Raw genomic sequence first — 24,080 nt, forward strand, 5'->3', positions numbered from 1 at the left:
TCTTATGACAGGACTGTGAAGGAACAGTGAGTTCTGAAGAGCAACCATATCTTACAGACGGTATCCCTCAGGTGAAAAGAGATTCGAGGCCGGCAGGTGCCTAGTGGTTAGAATGTTGGGCCATTAACCGAAAGGTTGGTGGATTGAATCCCTGCGCTGGCAAGGTCAAAATCTGTCGTTCTGCCCCTGAACAGGCAGTTAAACCCACTGTTCCTAGGCCGTCATTGTAAATAATAATTTGTTCTTAACTGACTTGCCTAGTTAAATAAAAGTTAAATGAAAAATAAAAAAGAGATTCATCGTCATATTTTCTCCTGCAAGCTCGCGTGCACACACAGACACACACATCTGATCCCTGGGTCACACATTGATGTTCACACACTCGCTGGTGACGCATGTTTCTCTCTCTTGTCTGAACACCAGGGGGTGGGGCAGTGGGCTTCACTGCTTCATTCCCAAACCCAACCCTTCTGATGAAGTGCCCTCAACACGTTCCACATATTACATTGGAAGTAACCTGTGCTACAAATGTTGTTTTATATTGAGCACCATATGCTCATGTGATTTTTCACGTTTTACTGATATTATATAGAAATGTATAAGCATTTTTTCCATGTTCCAAATGAGGAGCATTTAAGCAAATGGACAAACGCTATGAAATGTCTGTAGGGTTAAATCAGTAACACCACTGCAGCAATTGGCCAAATTAAGACCTAAACAGTGTTTTGGGGGAAAATGGTAAGAATATTAGCGTTGAAACAAATAAAAGTAGAACAGTTAAATTGTCAAATTGCACCTGGACAAAACTCCCATGCTGCTGCCTGTGGAAGCATCACTATACCTGCAACCAATTACTGTATTTTATCCGTATACCTAGGACTGTCAGTCTAACATCTTAGCCATTACACCAAGGATGTTGTTGAGTTGTGGATTCAAAGTTATATTTGTGAAAAAGTATTTTGTTGGCTACCCAAATGAAGTCGTACATAAGACACAACACCCCTTACGGACTTTAAACCTCAAAACGCTTCCGTTTTTGAGGAAGCTTTATCGCAGGTGTTTGTGTTGAGAATATAACGATTCATTTGTGAATTTAGATCAAATGTGTGGGAATATCCATGACGAAACATCCCCGCGCTAACCAGTATCATTGAATACCACCAGGTGGCATAACCGATAGAACTCCTACTGGGAGCGTAATCGGTGACTACGTTCTCTGTAATTACGGGGTGTGGCTTCTCACTCTGGTCTGAAAGACTGTGAAAGCTCCAAGAGTATGTTTATAACCGAGAGAACTTCTCTTTCCATTTAGTAGCCTAAGCGAAAGAAAGAAAAATCCACAATCTAGATAAAAAGACAACTGACTATTAGACCAACAATACACTAGTGAAGCTGTCATCAATAACATGTGATTGCATAAAGAGCATATAGGTAGAGCCACATCAGTTGTTTGAACATCGCAAAAATCAGAAACTTTCTGTCCAAAAATGATGCAGAAGCATTAATCCATGCTTTTGTCACTTCTAGGTTAGACTACTGCAATGCTCTACTTTCCGGCTACCCGGATAAAGCACTAAATAAACTTCAGTTAGTGCTAAATACGGCTGTTAGAATCCTGACTAGAACCCAAAAATTTGATCATATTACTCCAGTGCTAGCCTCCCTACACTGGCTTCCTGTCAAAGCAAGGGCTGATTTCAAGGTTTTACTGCTAACCTACAAAGCATTACATGGGCTTGCTCCTACCTATCCCTCTGATTTGGTCCTGCCGTACATAACTAAACTTACGCTACGGTCACAAGACGCAGGCCTCCTAATTGTCCCTAGAATTTCTAAACAAACAGCTGGAGGCAGGGCTTTATCCTATAGAGCTCCATTTTTATGGAACGGTCTGCCTACCCATGTCAGAGACGCAAACTCGGTCTCAACCTTTAAGTCTTTACTGAAGACTCATCTCTTCAATGGGTCATATGATTGAGGGTAGTCTGGCCCAGGAGTGGGAAGGTGAACGGAAAGGCTCTGGAGCAACGAACCGCCCTTGCTGTCTCTGCCTGGCCGGTTCCCCTCTTTCCACTGGGATTCTCTGCCTCTAACCTTATTACAGGAGCTGAGTCACTGGCTTACTGGGGCTCTCTCATACCGTCCCTGGGAGGGGTGCGTCACCTGAGTGGGTTGAGTCACTGACATGATCATCCTGTCTGGGTTGCCCCCCCCCCCCCCTTGGGTTGTGCCGTGGCGGAGATCTTTGTGGGCTATACTCAGCCTTGTCTCAGGATGATAAATTGGTGGTTGAAGATATCCCTCTAGTGGTGTGGGGGCTGTGCTTTGGCAAAGTGGGTGGGGTTATATCCTTCCTGTTTGGCCCTGTCCGGGGGTGTCCTCGGACGGGGCCACAGTGTCTCCTGACCCCTCCTGTCTCAGCCTCCAGTATTTATGCTGCAGTAGTTTATGTGTCAGGGGCTAGGGTCAGTTTGTTATATCTGGAGTACTTCTCCTGTCCTATTCGGTGTCCTGTGTGAACGTAAGTGTGCTCTCTCTAATTCTCTCTTTCTTTCTCTCTCTCGGAGGACCTGAGCCCTAGGACCATGCCTCAGGACTACCTGACATGATGACTCCTTGCTGTCCCCAGTCCACCTGACCGTGCTGCTGCTCCAGTTTCAACTGTTCTGCCTTATTATTATTGGACCATGCTGGTCATTTATGAATATTTGAACATCTTGGCCATGTTTTGTTATAATCTTCACCCGGCACAGCCAGAAGAGGACTGGCCACCCCACATAGCCTGGTTCCTCTCTAGGTTTCTTCCTAGGTTTTGGCCTTTCTAGGGAGTTTTTCCTAGCCACCGTGCTTCTACACCTGCATTGCTTGCTGTTTGGGGTTTTAGGCTGGGTTTCTGTACAGCACTTTGAGATATCAGCTGATGTACGAAGGGCTATATAAATACATTTGATTTGATTGATTTGATTTGACAGATCAGATATATGTTCCTATATAGATGTTTTATTTTATTTATTTATTCTGGCAAGTCAGTTAAGAACAAATTCGTATTTACAATGACGGCGTATACCAGCCAAACCAATTGTGAGTGATAATTGAAGCACAGAGATGCAGTGCGCTTAAACGGTGCGCCACTCAGGATACCAAATGTAACCTATGCTTGAGGATTTGGCTTTGACCCTTCCCTGTCTTACTTTTTTACTCCACTAAACACATGATTGGGATGTGGTTTCAAATTAGGCTACTGTGTGTGTGTTATGGGTGGTTTGTTGAGCTATTACAGTTACTGGGGAACTACAGCAAGGAGGGGTAATATCTGATAAGAAACTAAATACAAAAGCCTCAGTTTCGTAAAGCGTTAATCAGCAGTTGAAGCCTGTTTCGGTAAAAAGCTGGGGAATGGGGCCGGAGAAATGTAACTAATCTCAAATTCATAGACAGAGCTATGGATGCAATCTGACGATCCATGATAGCAAACGTATAGTTTTTTTGAGGCTATGTAGTGTTTGTTTACATTTACTTTGTTTACAAGCATTGAAGTAAAACAAGCGTATATTTGGGGTTTTGATGGGGTACTACAGTCGAACTAAACTCATGAGGCATTTATATTCTTCAAGAATCAATGGTTACATATCATTAATTTAAAAGTATAACATTTGATAAAAATTGATGTAATAACTGGATATTGCCCCTTTAAGCACTTAAACCCCCCGATTTACTCACACACACACACTGATTTCATTTGAGCAAATATATTTTGTCATAGGCAACGTAGCAAAAACATAGGTGAAGAAATAGTTCTTGGCGGGAGGGGCAAGTACTTTCCCACCAGAGGGGCAGATTTGACTCATTCTGTTCACAGAAGTATATCTGTTGGGCCACCGTTAACCTTTGGCAATAGAAAATAAGATATTTGCGTTCCAGCAATGCCGCACAAAAAGAGAAGCCATGCCCATGGCCATCATAAAAAGTCACAGGAGGTGAGTTTTCCGTTTAAAATTATTTTTGCAGTTTAGGCTACTTTTTCAGTCAACTTTTTAAAATTAAGAGACCTAGACCTAGAGGTGGCCATAACTGTGCAATCGATAAAGCAACGTTCCAACACATGCATGCGTTTGTATGCAGGAATGTCCGAAGAGTAAGCGCGAGTTTTGCCTCAATTGGCGTCATCTAACATGTAGCCAGGTAGATGTCGTACTTTTTGTGACAAACTTTGAGAAACGATTTGCTGATATCCTTATGGATAAAGGAATATGCTATATTACAAGAATCTGGCTTTGTTTGAGGCTTTAAAAAAACGTGTTTTTGCATTACGCACGAATTGCGCAACCCAAAACACGTATTATGGTTTTGGATGAAAGGCTGTGAATGCAGTTCTACACTCGACTGTCAATTGGTTTTGCGGAAACGATAGACTCGTCGGTTAAACGTATCTAAAAAGACAAAGCTATATGCCGTAGAATGCAAACCTAGCAGTCTCTTGACATCACCACAACCGCCCCATATAGACACTTCGTTTAGGGTAAGATCGTTATCAGTCTAATGTAACATTGTTTGAACATAAGGGAGTGGTTATGTTCCCGAAACGTATGGGAAATAATTCTGCTTAAAAAAGACACGAGAAACAGGCTAGACTAGAGGCTACACATGTTCGGACAGAGGTATCCGTAGGCTATAGTCGATTCTTCTCATCTTAACTGCTTCTCACCGTTTTTCCCATGGCGTATGCTGCCTATTGGATGCTGCCTTGTGAGTATATGGCTATTAGCCAGCTATTTCTCATTCAACGTCTAAATTAACATAACATCCTTCAGGCAGTAATATATCTGGGCATGTGAGGCAGCATTATTTTAGACACTTAAAATACTTCCACTGTTGGAAACAAAACAGCCATTCCAACTATTGTCTTGGTAAAGTTGATGTATTAGTTTACAATGAGTAGTAGAATACACAAGAAGCTGTGATGTGAAATGAATCACATGTTATGTAGCATAAAAAAGGGTTGGGACACATTTCTTGGCAGGCTAGAACATTATTTAGTAGGGTGTGTGACTGTTTAAACTTTAGATATGATAAAATACACATTCAGCTGCAGGCACCATTGCTTGGAATTTTACAGGTATGGAGAGACATTGGTGTTGATCACTCAATTACCTTTAACTCTTATTTGGATTAAACATTACAGTATATCCAGTCTCTGAACATCTCCTGAGTGTGCAAGTTCAAGTTGAGACAGATTCATTATTTGTTATTTACATCTTCACTTGCACTTATTGGTACATAAGGAGATCATTTTTTGTTAATAAAGGTTAAATAAAAAATAATTTGTGACACCAATATGGCAGTTACATACCACCATCTGAATTTTGATTGAACTTTTTACAGTATAATTTGACAGGGTTATGTTAGTTGGCTTGATGTTGGCTGTTATGACAGGTACATGTCACTCTTAGAATATAATAAATGGGTATAATAATATTAATAATAAATGGCATTTAGCAGATGCTTTTATCCAAAGAGACTTAGTCATGCGTGCATAGATGTTTTTGTATGGGTGGCCCCATCAGGAATCAAACCGACGATCCTGGCTTTCAAAGAAAATGGAGCATTACTTCATTGGCTTCATAACAATTATGGCTTTACTGAAAGTTAGGGACTTTACTGTAATATCCAAAACAATGCTAGTAACCTATCAGACAACAATAGGTGGAGATGACCACTTCCTTCCCAGACCCAGGTGGTTTTCTGTGGCTGTAACGGAATGCTCGGGTAGATAGCCAACAACAAGAGCAGACCTTAGAACGTTCCAAGGGTACAGTTAGTTATTGTATTTCAATTTGAATTTCAACAATCTTCACAGAATTGGAATTGAATTGGAATTAAATTGTTTGGACTGTTTGAATGGAATTGTAAAAACATTTAATCTGTGAAATTCAATTGAATTCAATATTTGTACAATTCCCAGTTAATAGAATTAATGCACCTAGTATCAAAAAATGTATTTTAGGGATTTGTTTTAAATAATTTAAACTAGTATTTATATATTTCCAGTATAGCTTTCTGAACAGGGACATGTGTGTGTATTTTGCAGCAGAGAACAGCTTCTAGTACCACACTTGGAGAGCAGCAGGTGGATGACAGGCCCTATAATACTCAAGCTGCTGCAGCCTCTAAGGCTCAGGTAAGACCCTTCAAAACAATGATCACATCATGGTGCGGATACACATGCCAATTACCACTGTTAGTGCAGATGTGGTGCACTCAACTACACTTATGTGATGAATAACTGACTGAGAACTAAAGACCTACAGTGTCGTGAAAAAGTTTTCACGCGGAGCAGAACAGGTGAACCCAAGAGCAGACTCCGATGCGGAGACTGGGATGAGGTAACCAAGGTATTTATTGAAACACAGGGGAAAGATTGAGTGCAGGCCAAGGGAAGCTAAGGCGGGTTGCAGGAAACCAGGTGCGGAGGCTGAGGCTGGAGCGAGAGGTGTAGGACCACAGTGAACAGGTCCGGAGTGGAATCCAAGGGAGCCGTAGAGTGGGGAATCCAGGACAGAGTAGCAGGACTGACAAGAAGTCGGACTGGAGACAGGGACCAGAGTCAGAGCGGACAGAACTGTAGCGGAGCGGAAAACAGCGTCAGGCAAGGGAAACCAGGAACAACCAGCTAGAAACATGGACTGACTGAGCAGAGATTACGATCTGGCAGTGTGGATGAGGCAGGACTGAGTATATGCAGAGGTCTTGATTAGGGAACAGGTTGCAGCTGGTGGGGATCTGCCCTGAATCCGCCCCCCACACACACACACACACAGAAGGAGAGAGCGCTGGGGGAGTGGTGGCAGGTCAAGGAGACACAGGATGAGCACTAGAGGGCATTGCAGGAGCAGATGTGACAGGACAGTGAAGCATTTTCTGTCCTTTTGGCTGTAAATTTATGGGACCAAATACTTTCATTTGAACTATTTTAATACACGTAGTTGAATTAGTCCCAATACTTTTGCTCTTCTAAAATGGGGGACCACGAACAAAAAGTGCAACAAATTTTAAGCTTTGGAATGGCCTAGTCAAAGACAAGACCTAATCCCAATTGAGATGTTGTGGCAGGACGTGAAACGAGTATCTCATGCTTGGAAACTCACAAATATCACTGAGTTAAAGCAGTTCTGCATGGATGAGTCGGACAAAATCCTCCACAACGACGTGAGAGACGGATCAACAACTACAGGAAGCTTTTGGTTGGATCTAAAAGTGGCACAACCAGTTATTGAGTGTAAGGGGGCAATTACTTTTTCACACAGGGGCATTGGGTGTTGCATATCTTTGTTTATGAAATAAATGAAATAATTATGCAATTGTTGTGTTATTTGTTCACTCAGGCTCCCTCGATATTAGGGTTTGGTTGAAGATTTGAATTTCAGGATTAAAAATATGCTAAAGTAGATAAAATTAGAAAATGGGCAAATACTTTTTCACAGAACTGTACAGTGTTAGCCTGGGAGTCAACAGCCAGACTTTAACTCTGGAGACTTTATCGCCCTCGAGTGGGGTAAAGAGGCATGTGCTCAGTTACAGGAATGAGTGGTGCAACAGGTGGTCATGCAGGCGGCTAATCAAATCAAATCAAATTTATTTATATAGCCCTTCGTACATCAGCTGATATCTCAAAGTGCTGTACAGAAACCCAGCCTAAAACCCCAAACAGCAAGCAATGCAGGTGTAGAAGCACAGTGGCTAGGAAAAACTCCCTAGAAAGGCCAAAACCTAGGAAGAAACCTAGAGAGGAACCAGGCTATGTGGGGTGGCCAGTCCTCTTCTGGCTGTGTCGGGTGGAGATTATAACAGAACATGGCCAAGATGTTCAAATGTTCATAAATGACCAGCATGGTCGTATAATAATAAGGCAGAACAGTTGAAACTGGAGCAGCAGCACGGCCAGGTGGACTGGGGACAGCAAGGAGTTATCATGTCAGGTAGTCCTGGGGCATGGTCCTAGGGCTCAGGTCAGTTGAAACTGGAGCAGCAGCACGGCCAGGTGGACTGGGGACAGCAAGGAGTCATCATGTCAGGTAGTCCTGGGGCATGGTCCTAGGGCTCAGGTCCTCCGAGAGAGAGAAAGAAAGAGAGAAGGAGAGAATTAGAGAACGCACACTTAGATTCACACAGGACACCGAATAGGACAGGAGAAGTACTCCAGATATAACAAACTGACCCTAGCCCCCCGACACAAACTACTGCAGCATAAATACTGGAGGCTGAGACAGGAGGGGTCAGGAGACACTGTGGCCCCATCCGAGGACACCCCCGGACAGGGCCAAACAGGAAGGATATAACCCCACCCACTTTGCCAAAGCACAGCCCCCACACCACTAGAGGGACATCTTCAACCACCAACTTACCATCCTGAGACAAGGCTGAGTATAGCCCACAAAGATCTCCGCCATGGCACAACCCAAGGGGGGGCGCCAACCCAGACAGGATGACCACATCAGTGAATCAACCCACTCAGGTGACGCACCCCTTCCAGGGACGGCATGAGAGAGCCCCAGTAAGCCAGTGACTCAGCCCCTGTAATAGGGTTAGAGGCAGAGAATCCCAGTGGAAAGAGGGGAACCGGCCAGGCAGAGACAGCAAGGGTGGTTCGTTGCTCTAGAGCAGGGGTCCCCAAACTTTTTCCTGTGAGGGCCACATAACTTTTCCCTTCTCTGATGGGGGGCCGGTGTCAGTTTGTAACAGAAAAAGTGTGACGATCGTAGGGGAGCTTAAAAAATTTATTGTTTTCCAGAAAGCCACACATAACCAAATAACCCTTTCCAGGTTCTTTACAGAAAAAAAGTCAGGAAACAAATAATAACACTATTAATGAAATAAATAATAACTAAATAACCCTCTCTGAGTTCTTCACAGAAAAAACAGGAAATAAATAATAACTAAATAACTCTCTCTGGGTTCTTCATAGAAAAAAAAGCCATGGAACATTAACTTTCTGTCGTGCCATGCACAATCTTAACAGATAAAAGTTCAGCTCAGTTGTCAGAGCAGAATCTCTCTGACACATATGAGCAGTCTCTTAAAGTTCTTGTGTTCCTTCCTTATAATCCTTTTGTAGGTTCCAGTAGGCTTGTAGACACCGCTGTTTGCAGCTCTCTCTCATCAACTTCCCTGTGAAAACCACAAAAGAAGCAGGTTGAGAAACTGAACTAAGTGATACAGCACCTACACAGCACAATACATTTCACTACCAGTATGGTTGTAAAGATGGATTTTATCCCAGTAGATTTTATTATGATTATATTTGTTTATGCTCAGAATGACTCATTCAAGTCAGAAAAGTGAGCTTACCTATGTATGTTCATCAGTGTGAACTGTGGGCCTGCATCTGGCTGGTGAGAAGTTGAATATCAGGTTCCATTCTAGTTACAGCCAGTCTCAAGCACTGATGCAAATGTTCATCTGTCAATCTTGATCTCATCGGGGTTTTCAGCAGTTTCATGCGAGAAAAGGTTTTCTCGCAGATATACGTGCTGCCAAAAACTGTGGACATTTTCATTGCGTGTTTTTTGATGTTTGGATATGTGTCGTTTGGGAGGGCGGCATAGAAGTCAATGAGACTGTTGGGCTTGAATGCGTCTTTCAGAACATCACAGTTCTGTAACTCAGCCAACTCAAACTGATATGAAGGCTGGGCTTCATCAATGTCGGCAACAAAGGGGTTCTGAAAAAGACGGATTTCTTTTGCATGAACATGTAGTTCACTGAATCGCCCACCGAACTCCGCCTTCAGCATTTCCAGTGCTTCCAAGCACTTTTCAGCTGGGAACGGGACCGCTGGGTTCTCTGTCGACAGGTTTTGGGTAGCAGGAAGATGGACGAAGTTGCGCTTTTTCACTTGTTCCAAAAGCAGCGCTAATTTCACCTCAAATGCTTTTATGTGTGAATACATGTCGCAAATGAGTTTCCCCTCGCCTTGTAGCTGCAAGTTAAGGCTGTTAAGTATTTCTGTCACGTCTGTTAAAAATGCGAGGTGCCATTTCCATTCTGGGTCGATCAGCTCTGGGACCGTTTTGTCTTTTAAATGAAGAAATGCGTTAATTTCGGGTAGCAGCTCGTAAAAACGCCTCAAAACTCTGCCCCGGCTCAGCCATCTGACCTCTGTGTAGTACAGCACATCTCCGTGCGTAGACTCCAGTTCAGACAGGAATTCTTGGAACTGCCTGTGTTTAAGTCCCTTTGCTCTGATGAAGTTTATGCACGACACCACAACCTTCATTACAGAATCCCACTTCAACACTTTGCAGCACAGTGCTTGCTGGTGAATTAGGCAGTGGACTCGTAGCGGGGCGGTGAGACCCCTTTTTTCCAACTCCCGGTTCATGCGTCCTATTAGACCGCGAGTTTCGCCCACCATGCTAGGAGCCCCGTCAGTCGTGATGCTAGCTAGCTTTGACCAGTCCAGGTCCAACTTCTCCATGGTTTGGCACACTTTGTCAAAAATATCCTCTCCCGTTGTAGTCCCTTTGAGACTTTGGAGGGCTGCCAGCTCCTCGCATATCTCAAAGGTTGCGCTAACTCCACAAATAAAAATGAGCAGTTGCGCTGTGTCTTGCACGTCCGTGCTCTCATCCAGTGCTAATGAAAAAAAGTCAAATTCTTTCGTCTTCTGCTGCAGCTGGGCATATACATTACTCCCGATTTCTTCAACGCGTCTGGTGATTGTACTCGCCGACAGACTTACGGCATTAAATGCATCTTTCTTCTCGGGACACACCTCCTCCGCGACAGCATCCATACATTTCTTAACAAACTCTCCGTCAGTGAAAGGCTTACCGCTTCTTGCTATCAGTTTAGCAACCCGAAAGCTGGCCCGAACGGATGCCTGGTGAGATAGTAGTCCACTTTTTAGCTTTGAGAGTTTGTCTGCTCGTATTTGGCCTTGCAAGCTATCGTACTTGTCTTTGTGACGGGATTCATAGTGTCGGCGAAGATTGTATTCTTTGAATACCGCCACCGTCTCTTGACAGATGAGACAAACAGCCTTTTCTTTGCATTGAACAAAAAAAAAATCGTTTGTCCACTGCAGGTTAAATACCCTGCATTCTGAATCAATTTTTCTCTTACCTAACCTTTTCGCCATTATTCCGTTCTCTCTTTGACAGGGCCGGGCCTAGGATTTTTTTTCTGGAGGCCAAATAGGAAAAAAATTCGATAGCGTCTCTGGTATTGTTCAGAGGGCCGGGCCAAATGTGCTGACGGGCCGTATCCGGCCCGCGGGCCGTAGTTTGGTGACCACTGCTCTAGAGCCTTTCCGTTCACCTTCCCACTCCTGGGCCAGACTACACTCAATCATATGACCCACTGAAGAGATGAGTCTTCAGTAAAGACATGGACCGAGTTTGCGTCTCTGACATGGGTAGGCAGACCGTTCCATAAAAATGGAGCTCTATAGGAGAAAGCCCTGCCTCCAGCTGTTTGCTTAAAAATTCTAGGGACAATTAGGAGGCCTGCGTCTTGTGACCGTAGCGTACGTGTAGGTATGTACGGCAGGACCAAATCAGAGAGATAAGTAGGAGCAAGCCCATGTAATGCTTTGTAGGTTAGCAGTAAAACCTTGAAATCAGCCCTTGCTTTGACAGGAAGCCAGTGTAGAGAGGCTAGCACTGGAGTAATATGATCACATTTTTTGGTTCTAGTCAGGATTCTAGCAGCCGTATTTAGCACCAACTGAAGTTTATTTAGTGCTTTATCCGGGTAGCCGGAAAGTAGAGCATTGCAGTAGTCTAACCTAGAAGTGACAAAAGCATGGATTAATGCTTCTGCATCATTTTTGGACAGAAAGTTTCTGATTTTTGCAATGTTACGTAGATGGAAAAAAGCTGTCCTTGAAATGGTCTAATTTCACCATCCACTTGATGGGATCCCTTTCTTTAGCCATCTCAGTGATTTGGGTTCACAAGGCTCTCTGGGACTTTGTTTTTTTGGTTCTTACTTCTGTACAAGTTTTTAGTCTAAATTTTTAAGATTTTGTTGAGTTACAGTACATATAAGGAAATCAGTCAATCTAAATAAATAAATGAGGCCCTAATCTATGGATTTCACATGACTGGGCATGGGTGGGCCTGGGATGGCATAGGATGACCCACTGAGGAGCCAGGCCCAGCCAATCAGAATGAGTTTTTCCCTACAAAAGGGCTTTATTACAGACAGAAATACTCCTGAATAGATCTGTATTCATTTCTAGCTGAAGGGACTTATGATGGGACCAGGGGACTTATGACATAGCGTTTGGCAGTGGTTCCAGGTCTGGTGGGATTTGAGCAGTATGGGACTGTAATGAACGACATGTATCTAAATATAGTGAGGAGCCCCACTTCACCCAAGACTCCAGTTACACAGACAGAAACACGCAGCCCAGGCCAAGGGAACACAGCCCAGTACAGATGTTGGGTCTTAATTTGATCATTCTTTTGTCACAGATATTTTTCTGCGCATCATGAAATTCAAATGAGCTTGAAAACCTACAGTTTTCTTTCCGTGCAGGGGCAGTCGAGTCACTCGACCAGTGCCAGCTGGTTAAAAAAAGCACAAGACAGATTATTAATACATGTTCTACTGCTATTGTTGGCCTGTAGGTCATGTTACAACAACATTCCGATCTATACAAATGTATCTGAAATGCATCCATACATATTAACATGTGGCGTTTCATAAAGCTAAATAAGACAAGATAGATATTGGTCTCCACTACGACATACAGATGTCAAGTTTATCCAAAATGCAGCCGTACAGCAGGCTACACCTAAACTATAGCCTACCCTAGCCTATCAAAACAAATTACACACAGGCCTATAATATCAGATTTAAAACAAAACCCCCGATCTTGATAAGAAATGACCATACCAGACACTTTTATTTTAAAGACAGTTGTATTTAATGGATAACATGTATAGGACACAAATAAAATAATAACAGCAGGCTACACTCCGATGATAAAACCAACCAGAGGGCGAACATATCTTGAAAGACTTTGGTTGCAAGCTAGACTAACACCGACAGCATCTTTTAGGGATCTGGAATGAGGTGACCAATAATGTTTGCAATTGAGATCAGCTGTGCCGGTGAATTTATCATGTATTGATGGTTTAACAAGACATCAGCTGGCGTTAATCTAGTGCCATCGATGGTTGCAATATCCCCTTTGTTATTAGATCATATTCCAATACATTCTGTAGGCCAGCCATTAGCCTATCCATTGTCAAACAATGAAAGGTGTGAAAAACAATAACAGGCTACTGTTTGTGTTTCCCTGGCCGAGTTGATGAGCTGATTTGGGCCATCAGGTGATTGACTGCTGTACTTTCAGTTTGATGCCGGCATTTGATGTCATCCTTGTGGAATGTAAGCCTATATGAGGATTTAATAATTAATTTTATAAAGCTGTCAAGATATTTGTGCATTTGAGCTTATCCAAAAACGATTTTGTTGATCTTAGATTGGAACCCATGCTGACTCTGGCATATGTGTGCTGAACCACACCGCCACTGAGGCCACCAATAATGTATTATGCTTATTGCTTGCATTAAACATATACTGAAAATAAATATAAGGGGCTAATATATTTGATTGGAGATGTTTAATATGAGTCTGGAAGGAGAGTTTACAGTCTAGCCAGACACCTAGGTAGTTATAGTTGTCCACATATTCTAGGTCGGAACCGTCCAGGGTGGTGATGCTAGTCGGGCGGGCGGGTGCGGGCAGCGAACGTTTGAAAAGCATGCATTTGGTTTTACTAGCGTTTAAGAGCAGTTGGAGGCCACGGAAGGAGTGTTGTATGGCATTGAAGCTCGTTTGGAGGTTAGTTAGCACAGTGTCCAAGGAAGGGCCAGAAGTATACAGAATGGTGTCATCTGCGTAGAGGTGGATCAGGGAATCGCCCGCAGCAAGAGCGACATCATTGATATATACAGAGAAAAGAGTCGGGCCAAGAATTTAACCCTGTGGTACCCCCAAAGAGACTGCCAGAGGTCCGGACAACATGCCCTCCGATTTGACACACTGAACTCTGTCTGCAAAGTAGTTGGTGAACCATGCAAGGCAGTCATTAGATATAAGATAAGAATACGGTGATTGACAGAGTCGAAGGCCTTGGCCAGGTCGATGAAGACGGCTGCACAGTACTGTCTTTTATCGATGGCGGTTATGATATCGTTTAGTACCTTGAGCGGGGTTGAGGTGCATCCGTGACCGGCTCGGAAGCCGGATTGCATAGCGTAGAAGGTACAGTGGGATTTCGAAATGTTCAGTGATCTGTTTATTAACTTGGCTTTTGAAGACTTTAGATAGGCAGGGCAGGATGGATATAGGTAACAATTTGGGTCTAGGGTGTCACCCCCTTTGAAGAGGGGGATGACCGTGGCAGCTTTCCAATCTTTAGGGATCTCGGACGATACGAAAGAGTGATTGAACAGGCTGGTTATAGGAGTTACAACAATGGCGGTGGATTGTTTTAGAAATAGAGGGTCCAGATTGTCTAGCCCAGCTGATTTGTACGGGTCCAGGTTTTGTAGCTCTTTCAGAACATCTGCTGTCTGTATTTGGGTGAAGGAGAAGCTGGGGAGGCTTGGGTGAGTAGATGCAGGGGAGGCGGAGCTGTTTGCCGGGGTTGGAGTAGTCTGGAGGAAGGCATGGTCAGCCGTTGAGAAATGCTTATTGAAATCACAGAAGTCAACAAATGAGGGTGCCTGGGGACACGCAGGGCCTGGGTTTACCTCCACATCACCCGAGGAACAGAGTAGGATGAGGGTATGGCTAAAGGCTATCAAAACTGGTCGTCTAGAGCATTGGGGACAAAGAATTAAAGGAGCAGATTTCTGTGCGTGGTAGAATAGATTCAGGGCATAATGTGCAGACAGGGGTATGGTGGGGTACGGGTACAGCGGAGGTAAGCCCAGGCACTGAGTGATGATAAGAGAGGTTGTATCTCTGGATAAGCTGGTGATAATGGGTGAGGTCACCGCATGTGTGGGAGGTGGAACAAAGGAGGTATCAGAGGTATAATGAGTGGATCTAGGGGCTCCATTGTAAACTAAAACAATGATAACTAACCTAAACAACAGTATACAAGGCATATTGACATATGAGAGAGACATACAGCGAGGCATAAAGTAATCACAGGTGTTGATTTGGAGAGTTAACTAAGACAACAACGGGTGAGACAACAGTTAATCAGCTGGTAAAATGTCTCATGTTTGGCGGCTGCGGTTGTCTACGGTATTGAGGCTCTGTTTCGCAAAGCACAACATTCCCAGCCGGACTCTGGGGAGGCCTGGCTAACCGGATGTTCGTTCCTGATTCGGTCCCAAGTCCTGGAATGGGCTCACTCCTCCAGGCTTAACTGTCATCCTGGTGCTCGTCGTACCCTGGCTTTTCTCCGACAGCGCTTCTGGTGGCCCACCATGGCTCCTGATGTCTCGGCCTTTGTCGCTGCATGCATGGTGGGTTCCCAAAGCAAGACTACATGTCAAACTCCGTATGGTCTCCGTCAGACACTTCCTGTTCCTCATCGCCCCTGGTCCCATATTTCCCTGGATTTTGTTACCGGGCTTCCTCCGTCAGATGGCAACACCCCAATCCTGATGGTGGTTGACAGGTTCTCCAAGGCCACCCATTTTATCCCTCTTTCTAAATGACCTTTCGCCAAGGAGACGGCCCAGCTCAACGTCTTCCGAATCCATGGACTTCCGGTCGACATTGTCTCAGATCGGGGTCCTCAGTTTTCGTCCCGGTTCTGGATGGCGTTCTGCACCCTTATCAGGTTGTCAGCCAGCAAGTCCTCCGGGTTTCATCCCCAGTCCAACGGCCAGTCGGCGCGAGCTAAGCAAGATATGAAGATGGTACTCCGGTGTCTTGTTGCCAGTAACCCCATCACCTCAAGTCAGCAACTGGTCTGGATGGAATATGCCAGGAACACTCTCCTCTGCTCGGCTACTGGACTGTCCCCCTTCGAATGCTCCGTGGGATATCAGCCCCTGCTCTTTCCAGAGCAATAAGTGGAGGTCAACATACCTTCAGCCCAGATGTTCGTCCGTCTCTGTCGACGTACCTGGAAAAGAGCTCGGGTGGCTCTTCTTAAGACAACCTCCAGGTATCGTTGACATGCAGACCGCCACCGGACTCTGGCTCCTCGCTGTCGGGCCGAGGGTATGGTTGTGCACCCGGGACCTGTAAACTTTCCCCCGTTTCATTGGTCCTTTCCCCATTTCGAGAGTCATTCGTCCCACTGCTGTCCATCTGCTGTTGCCCCGTCCCCTCCGTGTTCACCCTACTTCATGTGTCCAGGATTAAGCCCTTGTCTCACAGTCCTCTGTCTTCCGTTTTCTAGGCCCATCTCTCCCCTGGGTCATCGATGGCCAGCCGGCATATACGGTGAGACGCCTCCTGAGGGTTCGACCACAGGGCAGGGGTTTCTAGTACCTGGTTGACTGGGAGGGTTATGGTCCGGAGGAGAGGTGCTGGGTTCCTGCTAAAGACATCCTGGACCTGGCCTTCATCGCCAATATTAAACATTTAAAAAAATTCTCCCCTCGCCACCGACACCCTGGTCAGCCAGGTATGTGCCCAGGTAGGATGCCAGGTGGCGTCCCTAAAGGGGGAGGGGGGTACTGTCACGCACGGATCTGTTTCATCTGTTCTTGTGATTGTCTCCACCTCCTCCAGGTGTTGCTTATTTTCCAGAGTGTATTTATTCCTGTGTTTACTGTCTCTCTATTCCAGTTCGTCTTGTATGTTTTCATGTCAACCAGCGTGTTTTCTATTATATTTTTCTTGTCTTCCCGGTTTTGACCCTTGCCTGTTTTCCTGGACACCATACCAACCTGCCTGCCCTGACATCGAGCCTGTCTTCCACTATTTACCTCTTGGACTCAGAATTGGTTTTGACCTTTTGCCTGTCCACGACCATTCTCTTGCCTACTCCTTTTGGATTATGAATAAACTACAAAGACTCTAATCATCTGCCTCCCGTGTTTGCATCTGGGTCTCACCTTGTGCCCTTATAGAACCAGGGTGGACACTAACCTGCCCCAGAGCAGACTGTCACAATCTTCTAGCTTTCAATAACGCACCCAGACATGCATGGAGGGCACATGCAAAAGTACATACATGCACAACATTCAAATATGTGCACACTAATTCCCTTCAGTGAATTTAGATTTGCTTCATGTTATTGACTTTAATTTAAATATATCTTATCAAGTGACTCAAATCGAGCTGGTGGTAGTTCACAATGATTATTACCGACACTTGGTGGACAAAAGTAGTCAAATCTCTGAAACAAAACGCCACCATTTGGTGTTTTTAAATGACCATTTTGCCTCAGCTGGCCATCAATTTGAAAGAATAGTTTCTGGGAGTACCTTATTTACCTCTCAAAACAGACTATATTCAATTATGCAATCCCAGATACACATTCTCTAGTTTCATTTGAACCATTTTATGTATATGATGTACTAAGTGCCTTGCAAAAATCAATGATTATCTTGATCCCTACTTATTGCAGAATAATTAACCTATATTAACTTGACAATTGTTTCTGGTGTTATCCCTAAGATTTAGGAAACGGCTCATGTCCTCCCCCCTACACAAAGGAGGAGATCATTCTGACGTAGAGAAATTGGATGTTAGTTATCTTGCTTTTCCAAAGTTTTAGAATCCTTGGCCAACTCTCAGCTAATAACTTTAAACTTCTCATTCTATTCTAAATGTTCACCAGTCTGGATTTAGACCTGGACATTGCATAGTTTCAGCTGCTACGCTTGTTCTAGATCAGTGGTTCCCAAACTTTTTATAGTCCCGTACCCCTTCAAACATTCAACCTCCAGCTGCGTACCCCCTCTAGCACTAGGGTCAGCCCGCACTCAAATGTTTTTTTGCCATCATTGTAAGCCTGCTACACACACTATGCTATACATTTATTAAACATGAGAATGAGTGTGTCACAACCCGGCTTGTGGGAAGTGACAAAGAGTTCTTATAGGACCAGCACACAAATAATAATCAATAATTTTGCTCTTTATTTAACCATCTTACATAAAACCTTACATAAAACCCAAAGTGTGAATAAATCACCACAGGTTAATGAAAAGGGTGTGCTTTAAATGATGTACATAACTCTGCAATGTTGGGTTGTATTGGAAAAAGTCTGTCTTAAATCATTTTCCACACAGTCTGTGCCTGTATTTAGTTTTCATTCTAGTGAGGGTCGAGAATCCACTCTCACATAGGTACGTGATTGCAAAGGGGATCAGTGTCTTAACAGCGCGATTTGCCAAGGCAGGATACTTTGAGCGCAGCCCAATCCAGAAATCTGGCAGTGGCTTCTGATTAAATTTTCACAGAACTTGTTGCAATTTCGATGAGGCTCTCTTGTTCAGATATCGGTAAGTGGACTGGAGGCAGGGCATGAAAGGGATAACAAATCTAGTTGTTTGTGTCAGCCGTTTTGGGAAAGTACCTGTGTAATTGCGCACACAACTCACTAAGGTGCTTCGCTTTATCACATTTGACATTGTCCGAAAGGTTGAGTTCATTTGCACACAAAAAATCATACAATGATGGAAGGACCTGTGTGTTGTCCTTGTTAATGCAGACAGAGAAGAGCTCCAACTTCTTAATCATAGCCTCAATTTTGTCCGCGTTGAATATAGTTGCGGAAAGTCCCTGTAATCCTAGATTCAGATCATTCAGGCGAGAAAAAACATTTGTATTTGACATTGTGTTGTTATTTCGCTGAACACTAGATGGTTTAATTTTATTTTTGGCAGTGAAATGAGGCTACTCAGGCAAGAAAAAAACCTCACCCAAATGTATAGCACCGTTGGATAATATACAGTGCCTTGCGAAAGTATTCGGCCCCCTTGAACTTTGCGACCTTTTGCCACATTTCAGGCTTCAAACATAAAGATATAAAACTGTATTTTTTTGTGAAGAATCAACAACAAGTGGGACACAATCATGAAGTGGAATGACATTTATTGGATATTTCAAACTTTTTTAACAAATCAAAAACTGAAAAATTGGGCGTGCAAAATTATTCAGCCCCTTTACTTTCAGTGCAGCAAACTCTCTCCAGAAGTTCAGTGAGGATCTCTGAATGATCCAATGTTGACCTAAATGACTAATGATGATAAATACAATCCACCTGTGTGTAATCAAGTCTCCGTATAAATGCACCTGCACTGTGATAGTCTCAGAGGTCCGTTAAAAGTGCAGAGAGCATCATGAAGAACAAGGAACACACCAGGCAGGTCCGAGATACTGTTGTGAAGAAGTTTAAAGCCGGATTTGGATACAAAAAGATTTCCCAAGCTTTAAACATCCCAAGGAGCACTGTGCAAGCGATAATATTGAAATGGAAGGAGTATCAGACCACTGCAAATCTACCAAGATCTGGCCGTCCCTCTAAACTTTCAGCTCATACAAGGAGAAGACTGATCAGAGATGCAGCCAAGAGGCCCATGATCACTCTGGATGAACTGCAGAGATCTACAGCTGAGGTGGGAGACTCTGTCCATAAGACAACAATCAGTCGTATATTGCACAAATCTGGCCTTTATGGAAGAGTGGCAAGAAGAAAGCCATTTCTTAAAGATATCCATAAAAAGTGCAGTTTAAAGTTTGCCACAAGCCACCTGGGAGACACACCAAACATATGGAAGAAGGTGCTCTGGTCAGATGAAAGCAAAATTGAACTTTTTGGCAACAATGCAAAACGTTATGTTTGGCGTAAAAGCAACACAGCTCATCACCCTGAACACACCATCCCCACTGTCAAACATGGTGGTGGCAGCATCATGGTTTGGTCCTGCTTTTCTTCAGCAGGGACAGGGAAGATGGTTAAAATTGATGGGAAGATGGATGGAGCCAAATGCAGGACCATTCTGGAAGAAAACCTGATGGAGTCTGCAAAAGACCTGAGACTGGGACGGAGATTTGTCTTCCAACAAGACAATGATCCAAAACATAAAGCAAAATCTACAATGGAATGGTTCAAAAATAAACATATCCAGGTGTTAGAATGGCCAAGTCAAAGTCCAGACCTGAATCCAATCGAGAATCTGTGGAAAGAACTGAAAACTGCTGTTCACAAATGCTCTCCATCCAACCTCACTGAGCTCGAGCTGTTTTGCAAGGAGGAATGGGAAAAAATGTCAGTCTCTCGATGTGCAAAACTGATAGAGACATACCCCAAGCGACTTACAGCTGTAATCGCAGCAAAAGGTGGCGCTACAAAGTATTAACTTAAGGGGGCTGAATAATTTTGCACGCCCAATTTTTCAGTTTTTGATTTGTTAAAAAAGTTTGAAATATCCAATAAATGTCGTTCCACTTCATGATTGTGTCCCACTTGTTGTTGATTCTTCACAAAAAAATACAGTTTTATATCTTTATGTTTGAAGCCTGAAATGTGGCAAAAGGTCGCAAAGTTCAAGGGGGCCGAATACTTTCGCAAGGCACTGTAAATGGACTGTTTGAAAATGTGAAGAGAAAAAAAATGTTAGAGCTGCAATCTGACTTTGTTGCCGTACAGAAAGCCCTGGTTGGTTTAGAAGTTGTATTTAATGCGGGCAAGACTAAAAACACGTTGTTCTGTAATTCTTGCAAAAATGTTTCAAATGGACTACATATTTATTCATTAGATGGTTTTTCCATCGATTGGGTTCCCGCCTATAAATATCTCTGCATTTGGATTGACAGACTTTATGTAAAAACACAAATACAGCTGAGCTAGTTAATAAGCTAAGAATAGAAGTGGGGATTTTTTTTTTAAAGAGATCTCTGTCCCTAAATAGCAGGAAGCAAAATTTACAGTCAACTTTCCTGCTAGTTCTTGACTATAGTGACACCATTTATCAGATTGCAGCAGCCTTAAACCTTTGGAATCCATCTGCCATAGCGCCCTTCACTTTATCACAGGTGACAGTTTTAATACTCAACCCTGCACCCTGTATTAAAAGGTTGGCTGGTCCTCAATAAAGTCTCGTAGATCACTTCATTATTCCCTTTTTGTTTACAGAACTCGACTACACAAACTTCCGACTTACCTAACTTCTCTGTTAAGATATAAAAGAACCAACCTTGTGAACGGATTTGGTATAACTCTTGAGGTTCCTCGGGTCTCCACTGAACTAGGTAAATCCGTTTTAAAGCACCTCATTTCTGGAACCAACTAAAAAATACATTTAAATTGGATGTTCTGGTGCCACTCTGACAATTTAAAATCTAGATTGGGGACCTTCTAATTGAGGAATGTAATTGTTTTTGTTGAATATTTGTGTTGTGATGTATTTTAATTGTTTTATATTGTATTTGATTTTACTTTTTGTATAAGAAATTGTGTAGGCAAGGCTCTCTTGTGACAGAGACCCTGGTCTCAATGGTGACTCCCTGCTTAAATAAAGGGAAAATAAAGTAAAAACAAAACAGGTTCCAGTATGTCTATGTTGTTCCCCTAGGTGCAACAGCTGGTTTTACAGGCTTGGTGATCTTACAGAACAAATCTTTAAAGGTGTGTCTGAAAGCGTGAGTGTGCTTGATGATGTGTGGACAAGACAAGTTTGGAATGTGTGTTTGTGTGTCTCACTGTCTATCTATGTGTGTTTGTGTGTCTCACTGTCTATCTATGTGTGTTTGAATATGTAAGCTGTAAGAGTAGTGAGGCCACATTTAGATGCAACTGGTGGCAGAAGTGGGATCTGCAATAGCAACAGGTGCCTCCAGGTTCTAAAATGGTTACTCTGGCTGCATTTAGACAGACATCCCACTTCTGATCTTTCTTTCACTAATTGGTCTTTTGACCACTTAGATCAGCTATGAAAAGGATCTGATGTGAAATTATCTGATATTATTGGTCAAAATACCAATTATTGGAAATAAAAACAATTGTGTATAAAACCCTGGATGACTGACAGGGGGCACTGTATTGAAGCCACCACGCAGTGATATTAGCACTCCTCAATTGTAAAAAAATATTTTGAAAGCTATAGAAATGCATTTATTAGTGTCTACATTCGTTTTTGACACTTAAAAAAAATATTAGACACCTTAATGCACACTTTTAAATTATATTATGTGAGCTAAAGTATTTTTGTTGTTGAGAGTACTAATGTTAGTGTCCCTATGACAACAACAAAAATACAGGTACATTTATCTTTGAAAAATGTCATTTTAAATACTGTATAATTCCATTAATTCCTCTCAATGGCCAATGCATACTATTCAGAGTTGATATACATCATTGGTCTAAACCCAGCCTGTGTGTTTACATACTGTATCTATTACCTTACCAATGCACTGGAGATATAATTCACTGCTTGGTTCGTTCAATATCATTTTACAGGTACCATCGAGTTCTTTCACAATCTCAGTCATCTGGTCTTACTCCGTTTCTCACACTCAGTGTCCTGAGGTATATGGTGCAATGGGAGTGGCGTGGGTTCGAGGTACCTATTGACTAAGGTGCCTCGTGGTCAGTATTAGAACTGCTCCTAGTAGTTTAATACTGAGACTACACCTAGCTAGTAGTTTAATATGGAGACTACACCTAGCTAGTAGTTTAATACAGAGACTACACCTAGCTAGTAGTTTAATACGGAGACTACACCTAACTAGTAGTTTAATACAGAGACTACACCTAGCTAGTAGTTTAATACAGAGACTACACTTAGCTAGTAGTTTAATACAGAGACTACACCTAGCTAGTAGTTTAATACTGAGACTACACCTAGCTAGTAGTTTAATACTGAGACTACACCTAGCTAGTAGTTTAATACTGAGACTACACCTAGCTAGTAGTTTAATACTGAGACTACACCTAGCTAGCAGTTTAATACGGAGACTACAGCTGGTAATTCACTTCTGAGGGACGAAGGACACAGATCAAGTGTTCTGTCATTCTGTCACAATGACTCACTCAAAGACTGCATTGTCTACCCACCCCACCCAAAGATTACCCACAGGAACATAGTGAGGTCATGGATTAGGTATATTTCTCTGCGATAAAATGGAGTGAGGAGATTGTTCTGTGCACTCTCAGCAGTTTATAATTACACCACAATCTTGTCTTAAATTCTGTTTTTGGCATGAGGGAAAGATAATAGATACGGATGCCTTCACGTGCAATATCTGCATGCAAGGCAGGTGGATATTTACATTTATGTCGAACTTGTTTGCGTTCCCTTTATCTACAGTCCACTCAAAGCACATTGGATTGTATATAGACCAGGACTATGGACGAACACCATGTTTCTGACATACAAACTATTCAAATTTTGTGAATAGGTGTCACATTGAGGACTCACATCAAATTAAAAGTTGTTTGTTTAAGACAAGCGAGTCGAATGAAGGCAGGTAAAGGTAACACCCATACCTCCAGTCCTCACAGAGCTATTTGTGGCAGATCTTTGCACAATCAAGAACTAAGCATAGCTACTGAGAAGCTGCAATAGAAGCTATGTGACTTCTTTGTTTTGATTCTGTGTGCTAGTCTCCCGACAGTGGAATGCTATCCTCTTCCAGGAGCCTCTAACCATTGGTGGTTATGATAACACAGTCTAGAAAGTCCAAGTTGAACTTGGCCATATTTTGATAGAAAAAATGCCCCTGCCTCCTCCTCCTCCTCCACGTAATGAGCTTGTCCTGTTGTTTGCACAACTTATCTCTTGTTGCTTAGTGATTGTATGAGTTGTATTCCATGTGGAAGAGGGCGTGTGCTTTTCCTCTGTGGATAAGGCTGTTTGCTGTATAGGTTTATGTGTGAATTTACGGTTTTATGGGTTTCTTTCCTGTCAGTGCATTTTAGCACAGTGCGTGTATGCACATTTGTGTGTTTGGGTGTGTTCATGTATGTGCATTTTTATTTATTGGTGTATGTGTGTGCTCACACATGTCGGTCTTCTCTGAGAAGGTACTCAGATGTGGCCGGTTGTCAGGCGGTGTCACTCCTCTATCAGAGTCTTTCTCTTTATAGCTCAAGCTCTACTGAATGCAGACCTGGGTTCAAATACTATCTGTCATCTTTTAAA

At 43.1% G+C, this 24,080-nt stretch overlaps 1 protein-coding gene across 3 annotated transcripts in view; it reads left to right on the top strand.

Annotated features, from left to right (window-relative positions):
- Positions 1–3,841: 3,841 nt before the first annotated feature.
- The window catches only part of cast (calpastatin), a 78,331-nt gene continuing 58,092 nt past the window's right edge, over positions 3,842–24,080 (top strand). For 2 of the 3 annotated variants that reach the window (XM_065003248.1, XM_065003337.1), the window contains exons 1-2: positions 3,842–3,977; positions 6,089–6,178. In XM_065003248.1, coding sequence (XP_064859320.1) covers positions 3,924–3,977; positions 6,089–6,178 — 144 coding nt within the window. In that variant the 5' untranslated portion in view covers positions 3,842–3,923. Of the gene's footprint in view, positions 3,978–4,707; positions 4,747–6,088; positions 6,179–24,080 lie in introns of those variants that run through there. The other variant, XM_065003254.1, reaches the window with a different exon arrangement.

Source organism: Oncorhynchus nerka, linkage group LG2 (genome assembly GCF_034236695.1).
Source record: "Oncorhynchus nerka isolate Pitt River linkage group LG2, Oner_Uvic_2.0, whole genome shotgun sequence".
Lineage (NCBI taxonomy): Eukaryota > Metazoa > Chordata > Actinopteri > Salmoniformes > Salmonidae > Oncorhynchus > Oncorhynchus nerka.